The sequence below is a fragment of the Pagrus major genome, chromosome 7 (assembly GCF_040436345.1).
Source record: "Pagrus major chromosome 7, Pma_NU_1.0".
NCBI classification, from domain to species: domain Eukaryota; kingdom Metazoa; phylum Chordata; class Actinopteri; order Spariformes; family Sparidae; genus Pagrus; species Pagrus major.
Genome location: NC_133221.1, coordinates 8,823,189 through 8,838,852, shown reverse-complemented (window position 1 = coordinate 8,838,852; position 15,664 = coordinate 8,823,189). Strand labels below are relative to the sequence as shown.

Here is a 15,664-nt window from a genome sequence, read left to right as displayed (position 1 = left end):
TAGTGTGCCTGATAAAGTGGCCACTGAGTGTGACCTGTGCTTGGAGCAAAACTAGCTGAAGTGACGTGTGTCATCTCTGACTGAAGCCGTTGTGGATATTCTCTCAGTCAAATGCTTGCCGGGGTCCTACTACCACGGTGAGCAGGAGCGCTGCGTCCAGTGTCCGCCTGGCACTTTCCAGGAGAAAGAGGGGCAGCTGGCCTGTGACCTCTGCCCCGGCAGTGACGGCCACGGGCCTGTCGGGGCGCGAAACATCTCCTCCTGTGCAGGTAGTTTGAAGTCCCAGAGACAATGTTCAACATGTATCTCTGATCCTGTGAAGTGTCCTTAATCAAACCTCTCTCCATGGTCTACAATTCCAATCCAGGCCAGTGTCCAACGGGGTACTTCTCCGGCGATGGGTTCAAACCTTGTCAGCCGTGCCCTCAGGGCGCCTACCAACCAGATCTGGGACGGACCCTGTGCTTCCCATGTGGGGGAGGCCTGAGCACCAAGCGGGAAGGTGCCAGCTCCTTCCATGATTGTGAAGTCAAAGGTCGGTTTGTGCTCTTCTTATGCAGCCAAAGAAGGAAAATATACTTCAGAAAAATCTGCAAAACATTCCCCACTTAATGTGCGTCTTCATTCCTCCCCTGCAGTTCAGTGTTCTCCCGGTCATTACTACAACACCACAGTTCACCGGTGTATCCGCTGCCCAGTGGGGACGTATCAGACAGAGTTTAGACAGAACTACTGTATTTCCTGCCCTGGGAACACCACCACTGATTTCGATGGTGCCACGAGTGTCTCGCAGTGCAAGAGTGAGTGTGAAAATGACTGTTTTGTGTTTTTTAATGTCTTATCCATGACCTGGAAACTAATTAATTTTGTTTGTGTGCGTCTAGACAGGCAATGCGGTGGCGAGATGGGCGAATTCATGGGTTACATTGAGTCACCTAACTATCCCGGTAATTACCCCGCCAATGTGGAGTGTATTTGGAACATCAACCCACCCAGCAAGCGCAAGATCCTAATCGTGGTGCCGGAGATTTTCCTGCCCTCAGAGGACGAATGTGGAGATGTGCTGGTTATGAGGAAGAACTGTGAGTGTTTCTTTTTCCGGTAGTTGGTTCAGTGGAATTTTGTGTTTATACTGTGAGGTGATTGCACCATACAAGGAGCAGTACTGAAAACCTGATTAGTCACCGAAGTCCTTTCTGTGCCTCTGCAAGGGTCAGCCACATCCATCACCACCTACGAGACATGTCAGACGTACGAGCGGCCCATCGCCTTCACAGCTCGCTCCAGACGTCTCTGGATTAACTTCAAGTCCAATGAGGCCAACAGCGCCCGGGGCTTTCAGATCCCCTATGTTACATATGATGGTATGTAGCTCATTTATCACACCTGCCAGCTGTTACTATAAACTGTCATGTCTAGGAATTGATAGTTTGCAAACTGAAAAATTCTGTGACTTAGTTTATTATCAACTCATATAATTATATATGGGTTTTTTTTTTTTCCATTTACCTCCAGTGGTAACAAGCCATGCAGATGGTGTTGGTTTTAATTCGCTAGTCCGCTAGATTCACATTCTTATTTTGATCGACATCCATTTGAAGACACCTAAACACACATGATTTGTTTCATCAAAATTAATTCAATATAAAAAAAAGTGAGAAGAAATTCCTGGATCCGTCTCCTTTTTTTTGGATCCAAACCATTAGCTAATGGGGGTCTATTCTGGGCCAAGACCCATCCACCATCCAAGTTTCGTGTCAATACATTCAGTAGTTTTTGTGTAATCCTGTTGACAAACCAACAAACAACCAACAAATGGACACAGGTGAAAACATAACCTCCTTGGCAGAGGTAACAACAACTTTATTCATGTAGCACTTTTCAAATGCCAGTTACAAAGTCCATCTAAACACATAAAATCATCAGATATAAAGTGCAAAATACATGTAAAATACAAGTAATTAAGATTAGAATAAGGAGCAATTTAACAAATGAAGTTGAACAGAACTGAAAATCATCTTGGATGGTATCACACCAGTTGTTTCGCCAAACAGCAGATTCACATTCCAACCCATGACTCCTCAGTATTCATTACTACATTATGACGTGGGTCTGACCACACTCATCTTCTAACCTAATCTTCATTTTGATCTCAACTACATGCCTGAGTCGTTCCAGAGTCCTGCTCTAGTCTAGTGTTTAGCCTATTTCAGAATTACTAATAAAACACCTACCAGAAGAGTTCAGGCTTGTTTGGGGTCAGAAATACAGGCTATACTCAGCTAGACATTTTACAATTGTAACAAGCATGTAGTGCCCTCTAGTGGACAAACTATGTAATTGCGATCAAATAAATCTGTCTTGCAGTAACTTATTACTTGTCTGGCTGAGTTATCAGTGTAGCTCAAAACATTGTTTGTGTCAGTGTGTGCTGTGGTTTACTGACTGCAGAGTGACAGGGAGGCTGCTTTTGGAAAAAGGTGTTGCTACTTACATATTTTAAAGTAATTTCTCAGTGCATTGAGCACTACAGTCAAAATTATATCAACCACTATCTTATTGAAATGAATGTAGAAACCTCAGAGTTGGATATCTCAAATCCAGGGTAAATAAAACCAAAGCTCTGTACTTTGTTGAACATACCACTGGAGTACAGTGAGGAAATATGTTCTTGTATCTTTGTTGAACTGACTCGTTAATGTCGAAGTGAATCTGTTGCTTTAATAGTCTGAAACTTTTTTATCATAATTTTGAGTTTTTTCTCTCATAATTGTTTACTTTTTTAAAATAATTTTGACTTGTTTCTCTCATAAATTAGAATTTTTTTCTCTCATAATTTTTTACTTTTTCTCATAATTTTGACTTTTTTCTCTCATAATTTTTTACTTTTTTCTCATAATTTTTTACTTTTTTCTCTCATAATTTTGACTTTTTTCTCTCATAATTTTTTACTTTTTTCTCATAATTTTTTACTTTTTTCTCTCATAAATTAGAATTTTTTCTCTCATAATTTTTTCACTTTTTTCTCTCATAATTTTGACTTGTTTCTCTCATAAATTAGAATTTTTTTCTCAATTTTTTACTTTTTTCATAATTTTTGACTTTTTTCTCTCATATTTTTGACTTTTTCTCTCATAATTTTTACTTTTTTTCTCTCATAATTTTTACTTTTTTCTCTCATAAATTAATTTTTTTTCTCATAAATTTGACATGTTTTATCTATTTTTTCTCTCATGTTCTTTTTTCTCCTTTTTTTACTTTTTCTCTCATTTTTACTTTTTCTCATAATTTGTCACTTTTTTCTCTCAAATTAAATTTTTTTCTCATAATTTTTTACTTTTTCTTGTCATTTTTACTTTTTTACTTTTTCTCTCATTTTTACTTTTTTCTCATAATTTGTAACTTTTTTCTCTCATAAATTTTTTAACTTTTTTCTCATAATTTGTAACTTTTTTCTCTCATAAATTATTTTTTTTCTCATAAATTATTTTTTTTCTCATTTTTTACTTTTTCTTGTAATTTTTACTTTTTTCTCTCATAATTTTGACTTTTTTCTCTCAGAATTTTTTACTTTTTCTCTCATTTTTACTTTTTTCTCATAATTTGTAACTTTTTTCTCATAATTTTTACTTTTTCCTCTCATAAATTAAATTTTTTTCTCTCATAAATTAAATTTTTTTCTCTCATAAATTTTTTTTTTTCTCTCATAAATTAAATTTTTTTCTCATAATTTTTTACTTTTTCTTGTAATTTTTACTTTTTTCTCTCATAATTTGTAACTTTTTTCTCTCATATTTTTGACTTTTTTCTCTCATAATTTTGACATGTTTTCTCTAATTTTTACTTTTTTCTCTCATAAATTACATTTTTTTCTCTCATAATTTTTACTTTTTTTCTCTCATAATTTTTTACTTTTTATTGTAATTTGTTTTTTCTCATAAATTTGACTTTTTTATCTCAGAATTTTGACTTTTAAATGACTAACCATGGGAATATTTTTTTCATCAAGTTTAGTTTTCATCTTATTTTTTTCTTTTACTGGCAGAAAAATGAGCTGCTAAAGCCATAATAATAATAATAAACTAAGTCAAAGTTTCTTAGTTTGTATTCGTAGTATTTTACCAGCTTTCTTGGATACTAATGGCCTGTTTTCTGCACTGCATGAAGTGATGTCAAGTAATTGTTTCTTTTGTTATTTTTCTGAATCCAGAGGACTACGAACAGCTCGTAGAGGACATCGTGCGAGATGGAAGACTGTACGCGTCAGAAAACCATCAAGAAATCCTCAAGGTTTGCACTTTTTCTTTTTGCGTGTTTATTTCTGGTTGTATTTACTGTTGGTACCACCTGGGAGAGGTGATCCGATTAAGCAATAAGCTGCACATTAAAAGGTGTCGTTAGGCCAAACAAAGAGTGTTACTAACAAACATTAGTATGAGTCAGGCGGTACATTAATAATGAAAAGAATTGTTTGTCGTCATGTTGTGAGTAATTTGTTTTCCAGCATTGTGTAAGAGCTTCAAGCCATTGTTAATGATGAAACTGTGTGTTGATGTGTAGTGTTTACACCTGTGTGTTCTCCCCTACAGGATAAAAAACTGATTAAGACTCTTTTCGATGTGCTGGCTCACCCAAACAACTACTTTAAGTACACCACTCGGGAGTCCAACGAGATGCTTCCTCGCTCCTTCATACGTCTCATAAGCAGCAAAGTCTCCGCTTTCCTGCGACCTTACAAGTAAAATGTCACACAGCCGCTGAAGCACTGGATCGTGACCCCCCCCCTTCCGACATCCCCCTCCACCTTACAGATCACACCCGCAACTCTCACAGGACTTAAAAAAACAAAAAAAAAAACATACTAGTATGTTTAACTTTTCTTATTTTCCATAGGCTTTGACAATAAACACTATGCAGACCTGAGAAATACTGAAAAACTTGTGTTTTAGGTTTTTTGTCAGTCTCCATTCAGCACAGGTCTGCAGTCCCGAGCTCGAGCATTTAGTGGGGATGTAGAGTGTGTGAGTGGGTTTGGTTTCTATTGTGTCGTGCAATGAAACCACAAAAAAAAAACAGTAGCCCATTTCAGACAATAGGAGTAATGATTTGTGTGCGCGGTTTGAGCTTGATAGAGCTTGTTGTTGTATTTGCTTAAATGAGCTGTCTGTGTACCAACTCCTACCATTGTATGACTGTTGTGTAAGTGTTGTGTAACCCCTGGTTCCATCTTCAGCGTCTGTGTGCTGTCCTCGAGGAGGAGCGGTTGTTAAATCCAAGTCGCAGCTGCGTACCACGTCATTCAAAGCCTTACCATATTTGCGCTCTTAGAGCAGTTTCCAAGGGTTTTGCTGTTAAAACAGTTAATCTATGTTTCGTTCCGTCTGTCTAGACTGTACCAACGTTTTCCATCCTTGACATAATTTCTGTTGCTCTTTTTTTTTTTTTTTTTAAGCAAATACAAAAAAAAAAAGGTGGTTTATCATTCCAGGAACTTAGTGGACATTTGGGAGATGAATAACAAACTAATAATTGTGAGAGCCACAGAAATGAGATAATGTGATGTCTAGTGGAACATGTCTCAGAGAGAGAGATAGAGAGAAATGTCTTTGAGGGACATTGTTTGCTGCTTCTTTTAAAAAGGTCACTTTAATTCTTCAATCTCATATTGTCTTTCTGATGTACTCTACACACTAATAGTCTCTAGGTTTAAAACAAAAAGGAAGCTCCACGTCTGAAATACTTTGTTCTTACACACCGTAAGTCGATAATCTCACATTGCCTGTCTGTGGACTACCAGTTTTATCGTGTTTTTATTTTCAATCTTGTAAATAATGAAAATAAATTAGACGAGGGTTGAATTCTTTGATCCTAATTTTCCTTATGCAGGACACCCCGCCCTCCCCAAACTTATATTAAAAAAAAAAAATTAAAGCCCTTTCTGCCCCTGATGTCCCGCCCGTCTCAAATCCAAAGACGCCCAGTGCCCATTTTCAAACGCCCACATTCTGTCCTGGCCCAGCTCTTCCAAAGACCGCCCTGAAAAAAGGGCGGCTCACTTTGTTTTTGTGCACTAAATTGAGAACACATCATCCTACTTTTGTAGTACAAAGTGCAATGAATGAAAACACACCTAAAATTTTGGTCACACCCTGTTGTGACCCCCAACGAAGCTTGTGAAATGTGTTGTAGGCTGCAGTCTTGTTAAGACTCGTATGAAATATTTATCAGTCACTATGGGCAGAAGAGGTTTCTCTTATTCAGAGAAATACTAAAAGTTAATATTACGTCTGAGTAAAAACTGAGGATTTGGTGTGGAAAAAAATATTCTTTGTGTCCAAAACAGGGTAAAAATAAGTGATGTAATAAACATTTCCCTTCAAAAAGTTAAGGGGATACTTCAACATTTTGGGAAATGTATTTGCTTTCTTGCAGGGAGTTATATGAGAAGACTGATCCCGCTCATGTCTTTAAAATAAATAAGCTACAGCCATGAGACTGTAAGATTAGCTTAGCTTAGCACAAAGACTGGAAACGGGGGATACAGCTAGCCAGTCTCTGTTCAAAGGTAACAAAATCTGCCTACTTGCGCCTCAAAAGCTTAATGATGAAAGGATAAGTTCACCAAGAAATGAACATTTCGGCATTATCTATAAACCAACATGCTGATGGAGAGTCTGGTGAAGTTTTGTAGTCCACAAAACATTTCTGGAGCTTCGAGTCCAAGTTCCAAGTCTCTGAAACCCGATCAATTTGGGATTTAAAAAGAAGTTCTTTACACCGTTTTTAGAGTTGGAAACTTTGCTGTAGCTGCTAAGCTAAAAGCGTGAGCGCAAACCCCCGTAAGAAGTAGTTGCACGAGCTTCACAGCATGTCAAGGGTGTCAATAACGTCTTTTCAAATCAATTTGGGATCAGCGGGCTTCTGGAGACTTGGATGGAAATGCTCGGAAGAGCTGTATGAAGCCATTTTCTGTTTTCTTAAAACAAGTCTCCATCGACTGCAGTTGTTGGAGAATGCTGCAACGCTGTCTCGCTGTAAAGCTCCAGAAATGTTTTGTGGACTACGAATCGTCACCCGACTTTCCATCGGTATTGGGATTAGTAGATAATGACTGAATTTTCATTTTTGGGTGAACTTTAACATGTTGTTTGTTTAAATCAGAACAAAAACTGAAATGTAAAAACAACGTATGATGACTTTCTGCAAGAAAGTGAAGAAGTATTTCTCCAAATTTAGGGATTATTCCTTTAAAGTAAATATCACCACTGCATTCAAATGTGTACAATTATAATCCCAAACCCTTAATGTGTATATTCAACCCTCTGCAGAGCATCAGTTGAGTCTCTGCCTGCTCTCGGATATCTAAGGATTTTTTTTCCAGGGACTTTGTTTTGTCCCCGCTCGTGTAAATAAAAACGAGATGGTACACTTCATATCATGTACTAAATGGTATTTTCAAGTACCCAAACTTTAGAATGATACAAAAGGGATTTCAACCAAATTGTCAAACTTGAGTGTTACTGGGCCGACCCCGAGTTCAGTCACAGATTGTGTACGTCTAGTCTCCAGTATCTGTGTACTCGATGCCAACAGGAAGCATCCCGGCATTCTCATTCGGCCAATGTGCGCTCATTCTCCCAAAATTCACCCTCCGACCAGAATCGGCTTCTTTCCTGCAACCTGCTAAAGTTTTTTTTTTTTTTTTTTTGGAATTGTTGCCTTTTAACGAGAGTTTGCTATGATGTATCATAGAGTTGATAATGATATTTGCACTTGAATTGTTATTGCTCATGTAAAGAAATGTCTGGATTTTGTATTTGTCTTTTTAAATGAATGGAATTGGTGTTCTTATCTTTCTTGTAGCTTTGTTTGTTCATGAAATGCTCACTCACCGTTTTAGTCTATAGAGATGATACACATAACATTATCAACTGTAAAATAAAGACAAAAACAACAAAAAAAAAACTATGTACAGGAGGTGAATGAGACAAGTTTGTACTTGTTGCTGCCCAAAACACTTATCGAAATAAACATACTGTACTTCAGCTTCATTTCAAACATATTTTAATGTCTTTATATAATGAGTTTAAACATGTTCTGAGCAAATAAGAAAATATATCACTATTAGTGCAGTATTAAAGGGGCTTTAAAAAAAAGAATAAGTATTTCTTTGAGCAGGAAGACATTGTGTAGCTAGCTTTAGAGACCATCCGTCCTCCACTGACTGCTGGTGAATGGTTTTTGACAGGTTGGCTTGAATATGGTTGGTTGGTTCACATGTCAGCGAGCCCATTAGTGCCACCTGTTCATGCGATGTGCTGAAATAACAAGTGGTAAATTATTAAAAAAATGTTGTAAAACTGTATATTGAAAAGTTAATATACAACCCCGATTCTAAAGTTTTTGTGATGCTGTGTGTTCCAACTATAAATAACAGAATGATAACCGACTAATCCTTTTGACAAATATTTTTTGTAAACGTCTGCTTAAATTGGAAAGTTTAAAGAAAAAAAACAAAGGGTTAATGTGTCAATTTTGAAACGGGTGATAGTATCATGATTGGGTATAAAGCATATTCACACGCCAGCTATTTTCCTGTGACGTCACGCTCGGGGTGGGAAGCTCAAATGCTGGGTCATGCTGCCGTGTTCAATATCCATTAGCTTCTGTGCGACAACAGCTAACGTTCGCGTTGAACCATTGTCTAGCTAACGTTATGGTTTGATAGTGTTACACGATAAAAGATGTAAATTTAATGCTAAAATATCAGCCGACAGCTTGGACACGTCTATTGAAGCCAGGAAGTGAAGCACACTGGATTTAATTAAACTGTTATGTTAATGGTTTAATGCTAATAGGGTTGTGAAATGTGTCATTTTTCCCTGAAATATGGCCTGATGTCCCTCCACACTTTCACCATCCATTGTATTTTCAGTTGCTAAATCAATCAGCAAGTGGTAAAAACGCTTCAAATTGCTACCTGGAACATGGCAGTACAACATTTGAGCTTCCCACCCCGAGTGTGACATCAGAGGAAAATGGCCGCAATGTGACTATAGGCTATGAATGGGGCATCTTCAAAAAGGGCTTTTAATTTATATTTCACACAGCACACCACCTTTTTGGAACAGGGGTTGTACAACTATTGATTACTTACATGTGCGTGGGCTTAAAGCCAAACATCTGGGGAGGCCAGGGTACCACTGGCCATCCCTCCCACAGGTAACCATTCTCGGGCCGTCCCTTCTGTAAGGCCGGTCACACTCGATCGATATGGTGTCCCTGAACTGATATGGTTCATTCCGAGCTCCTGCCCAGGAGCCCCCGGGCACTCTTGGAGGTGGACATGTCATTTCTGTAAGGAAACGGATTGGTTTTAATTCTAGCTAGTCAAAAGGGAATGTTGTTCTTTTTTTTTTTTTAGTGCCGTGTCACTAATAGCGTCAAGGACCTTTGCATGTAGGAGGAGAACTCCATGTCCCATCCTCGGTACACCAAATCTCACTTAATCCATTAAAGGTTCCCGCACGACACTGATAGCGGACAACAGTCCTGTATGCATAAGGCGGCTCCCGGGGGCCTCTCATATCTGCATTCATCACTTGTGGAGGCTCTCCGCACTGCACAGCTGGAAGAGATAACAGTAGTGTTGGCACAGCTGAAGAGGACAAGAAATTAAAGATGGCCTCAGGAATGATACTAAGATAGTTCACTTCACCTTCACAGACGGGAATGCGGCCGTCCCAGCCTTTAGTCATGCAGGTTCTGGTTGCCTTTCCCACGAGATTATACCTGATGAAAGGATGTTTGTCAAGTCACATTTTCAAAATCATAGTTTAGAAACAGTATGCAGGAAAAACGGCAAAGTATGCACTTCCTTACCCCTCGTCACAGACGGCCTTAGCAGTGTCTCCAAACTCGACTCCACTGTATTCAAACCGGCCGTTAAAGATCTCTCCTGCTGAGCCACATGGCTTTCCTTTTGAGGATGAAACAGGAGGAGGAAGGTTTAAGAGTTTAACAGCTCATTATGACCTTGTAAAATATATTTATTTACATGCGGCGCATCAAAGACAATATAATAAAACTTCTCAGCAGGACCTCCCCCTCGTTTTCCAGGGAACCAGTGATTTGTGTTTCTTTCGCCACAGTATGAAAATTTCCTTGAGACTTGCAGTGGTGGAATGTAAGTAAGTATATTTAAATCAAGTGCTGTTGTTTAGTACAAATTTGAGGGACTTGTACTTTGCTTGAATGTTTTTATTCCACTGTCTACTACACTAGATTTCAGACGGAAATATCGTCATTTGACAACATTAGTTACTGGTTACTCTAAAAATAGACATTTTTGCACACAAAGCATATGAAGATCTTAAAAAAAACAATGTTTTGTTATGAACTGAACTTCACATCAGCATTTACAACTACAGCTGATATGATTAGTTGATTGACAAAAAACTGGCAACTTTTCTTCAACTATTTTAATGATTTTGAGGAGATTTTTATGCTGTTGGTTGGACAAAACAAGCATTTTGAAGGTTTCACTTTCACTGCTCATTGTGGTAGATCCCCTGTGAGCAATTTCAAGCCTTGATATAATAAGCGTTCTTGGGTTAAGCTGAAAATTAATTGGTTGCCTTGAAGGTTGCAAACATTTAAAACAACCAATTAAAGAAGCTGACTCACTGAAGCATGATATGGAAAATGTTTAACAGTAGTGAAACATGCAAAAACGCTGGAATCATCCTTTAAAAAGAGCAACAACTTTCAGCCACGGACGGTTGGATGTTCAAGAATCATAGAATGCAGGTGGAAGATCTTCAGCATTATAGAAAAACGTTTATAAAGCTTGAAACAAAAAGGCTAAAATAAAAAGTTCTTACGTTCACATCTCAGCCACAGCGGCGTCCACTTTCCTTTGCTACACGTGCGATACCTGCTGCCGCCTGCCTGAATGTATCCGACCTCACACACGTACTGGACTCGGTCACCGGACCCGAAAGATGTCTTCAGGATGTATTTATCTGCCAGGCTGGCGTGGGAGTTGCTGCTGGTAACTGGCACACCACATCCACTTGCTAACTCACTTTCTCTAGCAGGTAAAATAGGTTTAGCAGGGAACATAGGTTTAGCAGGTATCAGGGTTCTAGCAGGGGACGCAGTTGTTTCAGGTGAAGGCAGGCACCGAGGGGGTTGAGGCTGCCACTGGCCATCGGCACCACATGTGATCTGCTGAGCTCCATCCAGCTGGAAACCCTGACTGCAGGTGAAGGTCACGCTGTCTCCCACCTGGTGGACAGAAACGTCTCCACGGCTGCTCGCAGAGTTGGCCACTGCAGGGGGGGAGCAGGTGGGCCGTCCCTCTGGAGGAGATTAAAATTATGTTAAACAGCCCATCCTTTCCTCTGGGTTTACTGGTAGCACATGAAAAATTCACTGCATTGAAAAGTATCTTCAAGTCGGTACATTTAGCTCGGGACACCTCAGATACAGGCCACAGGTGAGATTCTGGTGCACTAGCTGTTTATTAACATGCATTCTGATGACCTCGCTGATTTATGGGAAAGTGTTTGTACACAATGGCGCACTGTGCTCCACGGATGCTTGTCGGCTGTTGTGGCTACATCATCCAAGGCCGTCTGGATATTGTTTTATGAAATCTCCCTTTCTCAAGGTATCTCTGAGTGTGCTACAAACTATGACTTTCTCTGACACTCATGGTCAGTCTCACCCAGAGCGACCTGGTGTGGGGCTGGCCTATCAGCTGAAATTGGTCGACTCTGTGCAATTTCAATAAAGTGGTATAATAAAAGTGAATAATAAACAAAGAACCTTTTTGTGATTCATCTTTCATTTGTTCACTTCTATATAAGAATTTCGACCACAGATATAAGATCTTAACCAGTCTCCCTCATGGTCGCTTTTTCCGCTACTTACAGGTGAGACACATCTGAAGCCTCGTGTTTATTTACACCCACTTCTTGCTAATGCTTTAAGCTTAGCAGCTACAGTGAAGAGTTCAGCTTTTAAAATAAATGGTGTAAATAACATCTTTTCAAATCTGTTTGGGATCTCTGACGCTTCCAGAGTCTTGGATTACACTGGGCAAGCTGTATGGAGCCATTTTATGTCTTTTTTGTTTTGTTTATTTTATGTTTCTCCATCTTCTTCAGTTGTTCAGGAGATACTGCAACGCTTTTTTTGCTGTGCAGCTCCAGATATGTTTTGTGGACTGTGAAACTTCACCCGACTTTCCACCAGCATGGGGATGAGCAGATAAATTACAAAAATTTGGGGTGAACTTCCCAGCGCTTCCCAGACTTAACCATGAACGACTAAATCTTTGTTTTCACAACATTATAAGTATGACGGAAGATCATATTCAAGGGATTAAACTAGTAATGTTATTGTGCGTCACATTCAGAGAGCAGTTACTCAATCTTAACTCAACACCGCCCACTCTCAAGGTGCAGCAACCACAAACGTCATGAGTGAGTTTCAGAGTAAGGAAGCTCTGATGCTCTGCTGCTCACCTTCACAAATCGGGACGTCACCACTCCAGCCAGCCCTCTTGCAGACCATATAGTTGAGTCCTTTCACTGTGTATCTGTCAACATGGAGATATGTTGTGTGGTCAAACACAAATTCAGAGGCTTGTAAACAAGATTTCTGTCAGGCTTCCACTTACCCGTCATTGCATACAGCAATAACTTTCTCCCCGATGAGTGAGTCCCCTTCATAGTTGAACTGTCCGTTGGCCAGCTCCCCGGCATTGCCACATGATCTCTCTGTTAGAAATTAGATACGTAGAGAGTAAAAGGCCAATCAGAACATGAATCAGGGGTGAAATGTGATTTGCAGGGTGAAAAAAAGAAAAGAAAAAAGGACAGAGACTTCTTTATTTTACAAAGTTGCCAAACAGCTCGGATTCAGTAAGCTGCAGCAAAGCTGACTCGCCGACCTGAGTGAGATTTGCCAGAAGGATCTGATGTGGGGGGGGAGTTTCTAAAATGGAAAATGTTTGAAGCTTAACTGTGAGGCTCAGCAATGTAATTTAATGTTCTTCTGCTGGAAGAGTCAGGTTGAAGACCCCGTGATGGCAAACATCTGGTCGGCCTGTTTTTCTCTACTTGTGTCTGACCCCAAGCAGCCGTTACAATCACAGAAGATTCGTCTCATTCTACGTCAAAATGATTTGATGCATTAGTTTCATACTGGAGCCGACTGATAGGAGTTGTACAGAGGTACTTTCAAGTACCTGCAGCAGTCGTGCAAGATGAATTAGATTGGGTGTTATTGGGTCAGGGATTAGCCTGCTGTGACGGCGCAGACTGGTACGTTAACACGACAGAGTTTGTGAAATCATTAAAATACAAATTCTGCTGGAGCAGCCGTCTGGAGGATCTGAGAGGAGCTGGAAGTCAATCTTGTTTAAAAATGGAAAATAAAAATCGACCTTCAATCTGGCTTTTTATGTAATGTTTTATAATCTTATGATTACTTTTTTATTTTACATTATTATTATTATTATTATTATTATTAGCTCTCCTTCAAAAGGACACAGCTCCTCCTATTGGGGTATAGCTGTTGTGCAGATTTGGTTAACCTATAATTATCACACCTGTGTAGTTTTACTGTGGTTTTGTCAGAATACGCGTACACACACTACTCCATTTCCTCTAAAATATCAGCACCAGCAAACAAAACACCAGAAAGTTAGTTGAGGACTGTGAACATAAAGGCAGTATGAGGGATTTTTTTTTTTTTTTAAGACAGTTTAGTCTCTTCACGGCCAGAAGGAACAATAACAGTAACAAAAGACTCTTATGAATGTATAGCAGTATTAAGATAAGATGCGATAAGACTTTATTAATCCTGAAAGAACTCGTTGTTCCAGAGATTGTTCTAAAGAAATTACAGTAACAGCCTGCGGGTTTCCTCGGTCGGGGTCACGCACTGGGCGCAGTTTTTTTTATGAGAATAAAAGTTAAATATACAAAATCTACTAAATATAACATGTTTAAGGAGTAAAAATGCAGAAACCAGTGCCTAATAGAACAACAACAGAAGTAAGATGAGTATGAGAGCGTACTAAAAATGAACTAAAATAGAAAAAAGTAGTAGTAGTAGTAGTAGAATTAGGTGCCTCTCAGCTCTTATAGGAATAAAGGGGACAGGATGAAGACACAGTAATGTTGAAACTTTGGTCTATTTGCACTATTAATGACTGAAAATCAATTAAAGTGTTCCAAGCTTGAGAAAAATGCCAACCTACCCCTTTAATGAAGTGATGCATAAATAAATCCACATCTTTCCTTCTTTCTTTTTTTTTTAATTCTAAAGTATTTTCACATTTTTATTTTAATGAAAAGTTTTGTTGGTGCTTGAATTTTAACCTCATTTTAAAAATCACATGTAGGTGTCCTCACATGACCACCGGGGGGCCTCATGCAGCTTTAAATCACAGTAACTGCTTGTATCTCACAAAAAAAAAAAATCAGTCATCTGCAAGAAAAACAACATTTAACCTTCTCTTTACCAACACGCGAGTTAAGAACTTACTTTCACACTTTAGATTCAGTTTGGTCCAGCCTCCATTAAGACACTGCACCACTCGGATGCTTCTGAATACTGGGGTGAAGTCGTCGTCACAGTCATAATAAACCTTCTCCCCGCTGTTGAACTGCTGCCTGCTGCTGTATTTACTGGCCAGCTTGGTGTGCGGGAACACGACTGGTGCGCCACATTTCTTGGGCGCTTGAGCCGCTTGAGCCGCTGTATTGGAAAAAAAGAAAAAAGAAAAAAAATAAATAAATAAAAAAAATCAGCCACCATCAGTTAAAATATCAAAACACACACACAAGAAAAAAGTGGATTTTGTTTTCTTGACTGTACCTGAAGCGAGTAAAGCAAACGACAAAATCAGGATATTCCCCCCGAGGTGCTTCATGTTGGTCCTCTGCGCGTCTCCGTGCGTAAACAAATCCTCACAGGCAGATTACAAAGTGGCAACAGGCGGATCAGATGGAGCAATTTATAGAGGAGGTGTGGTGCAGCCCAGCGGCAGCACAGACCTGAAATCAAGCAGGACACATGCTGCAGACAGAGCACACACAGATAATCCACTATCACATATGGAAGACTGACACTGACAAAATCCAAAACCAATCAATGAGCGACACAGTACATAAAATGACTATGCAATCAAATTAAAAGCACCATTCATTAAAGGGGCACTATGTAGTTTTGGAAGTCTACACAGAAGAAATTCAACCTCAGAAGTTTAATATTTACAATATTAAAGGTGCTGTTTGTAAGAAAAAGTTGATTTTTGAGTCTCATTCCACTTTTGGATTGTTGGACGGGTCGGCTGCCATCGACTGGGGGAATGAAACTCAAAAATTAACTTTTCTTACAAATAACACCTTTAATGAGGTTTAATACAAACTCATACATATCTATTTTTTCCATAACTGAATAACCAAGCTGTTCTCAGAGGAAAATAAGGTCCCCAGAATGATCAGTATGTTTACATGATGTTACAAAATGTTGATCCAAGTCCATGTAAACATGTAACTAACTCACCCAGATGATGTGGCTGGAAGTCGATTTACTCTTTCATGTGTAAGAATTTAATCGATTAAAAATGTCTTAATCAGTGGTG

The 15,664-nt window shown here is 39.1% G+C and overlaps 2 protein-coding genes across 3 annotated transcripts in view; one reads left to right on the top strand and one right to left on the bottom strand.

Annotated features, from left to right (window-relative positions):
• The window catches only part of scube3 (signal peptide, CUB domain, EGF-like 3), an 88,051-nt gene extending 79,993 nt beyond the window's left edge, over window positions 1-8,058 (top strand). For both annotated transcript variants that reach the window (XM_073470053.1, XM_073470052.1), the window contains 7 exons: window positions 108-269; window positions 368-535; window positions 639-800; window positions 885-1,082; window positions 1,212-1,364; window positions 4,211-4,290; window positions 4,590-8,058. In XM_073470053.1, the coding sequence (XP_073326154.1) occupies window positions 108-269; window positions 368-535; window positions 639-800; window positions 885-1,082; window positions 1,212-1,364; window positions 4,211-4,290; window positions 4,590-4,742 (1,076 nt within the window). In that variant the 3' untranslated portion in view covers window positions 4,743-8,058. The remainder of the gene's footprint in view (window positions 1-107; window positions 270-367; window positions 536-638; window positions 801-884; window positions 1,083-1,211; window positions 1,365-4,210; window positions 4,291-4,589) is intronic.
• LOC140999583 (complement component receptor 1-like protein) lies at window positions 8,048-15,026 on the bottom strand. Its single transcript, XM_073470054.1, has 10 exons — window positions 14,896-15,026; window positions 14,563-14,775; window positions 12,689-12,788; window positions 12,534-12,607; window positions 10,884-11,363; window positions 9,883-9,979; window positions 9,719-9,792; window positions 9,452-9,628; window positions 9,158-9,355; window positions 8,048-8,318 (listed from the first exon to the last, which is right to left on the bottom strand). The coding sequence occupies exons 1-10, from the start codon at window positions 14,948-14,950 to the stop codon at window positions 8,293-8,295; spliced, it is 1,494 nt and encodes a 497-aa protein (XP_073326155.1). The 5' UTR covers window positions 14,951-15,026; the 3' UTR covers window positions 8,048-8,292.
• Window positions 15,027-15,664: the final 638 nt, after the last annotated feature.

Coding starts and splice junctions, on each gene's coding strand:
- LOC140999583 (XM_073470054.1), bottom strand. CDS start 14,950: ATGAAGCACCTCGGGGGGAATATCCTGATTTTGTCGTTTGCTTTACTC. Junction 12,789..14,562: donor ACTGAATCTAAAGTGTGAAA/GTAAGTTCTTAA, acceptor AATTTCTAACAG/AGAGATCATGTGGCAATGCC. Junction 9,793..9,882: donor AAGGCCGTCTGTGACGAGGG/GTAAGGAAGTGC, acceptor TCCTTTCATCAG/GTATAATCTCGTGGGAAAGG.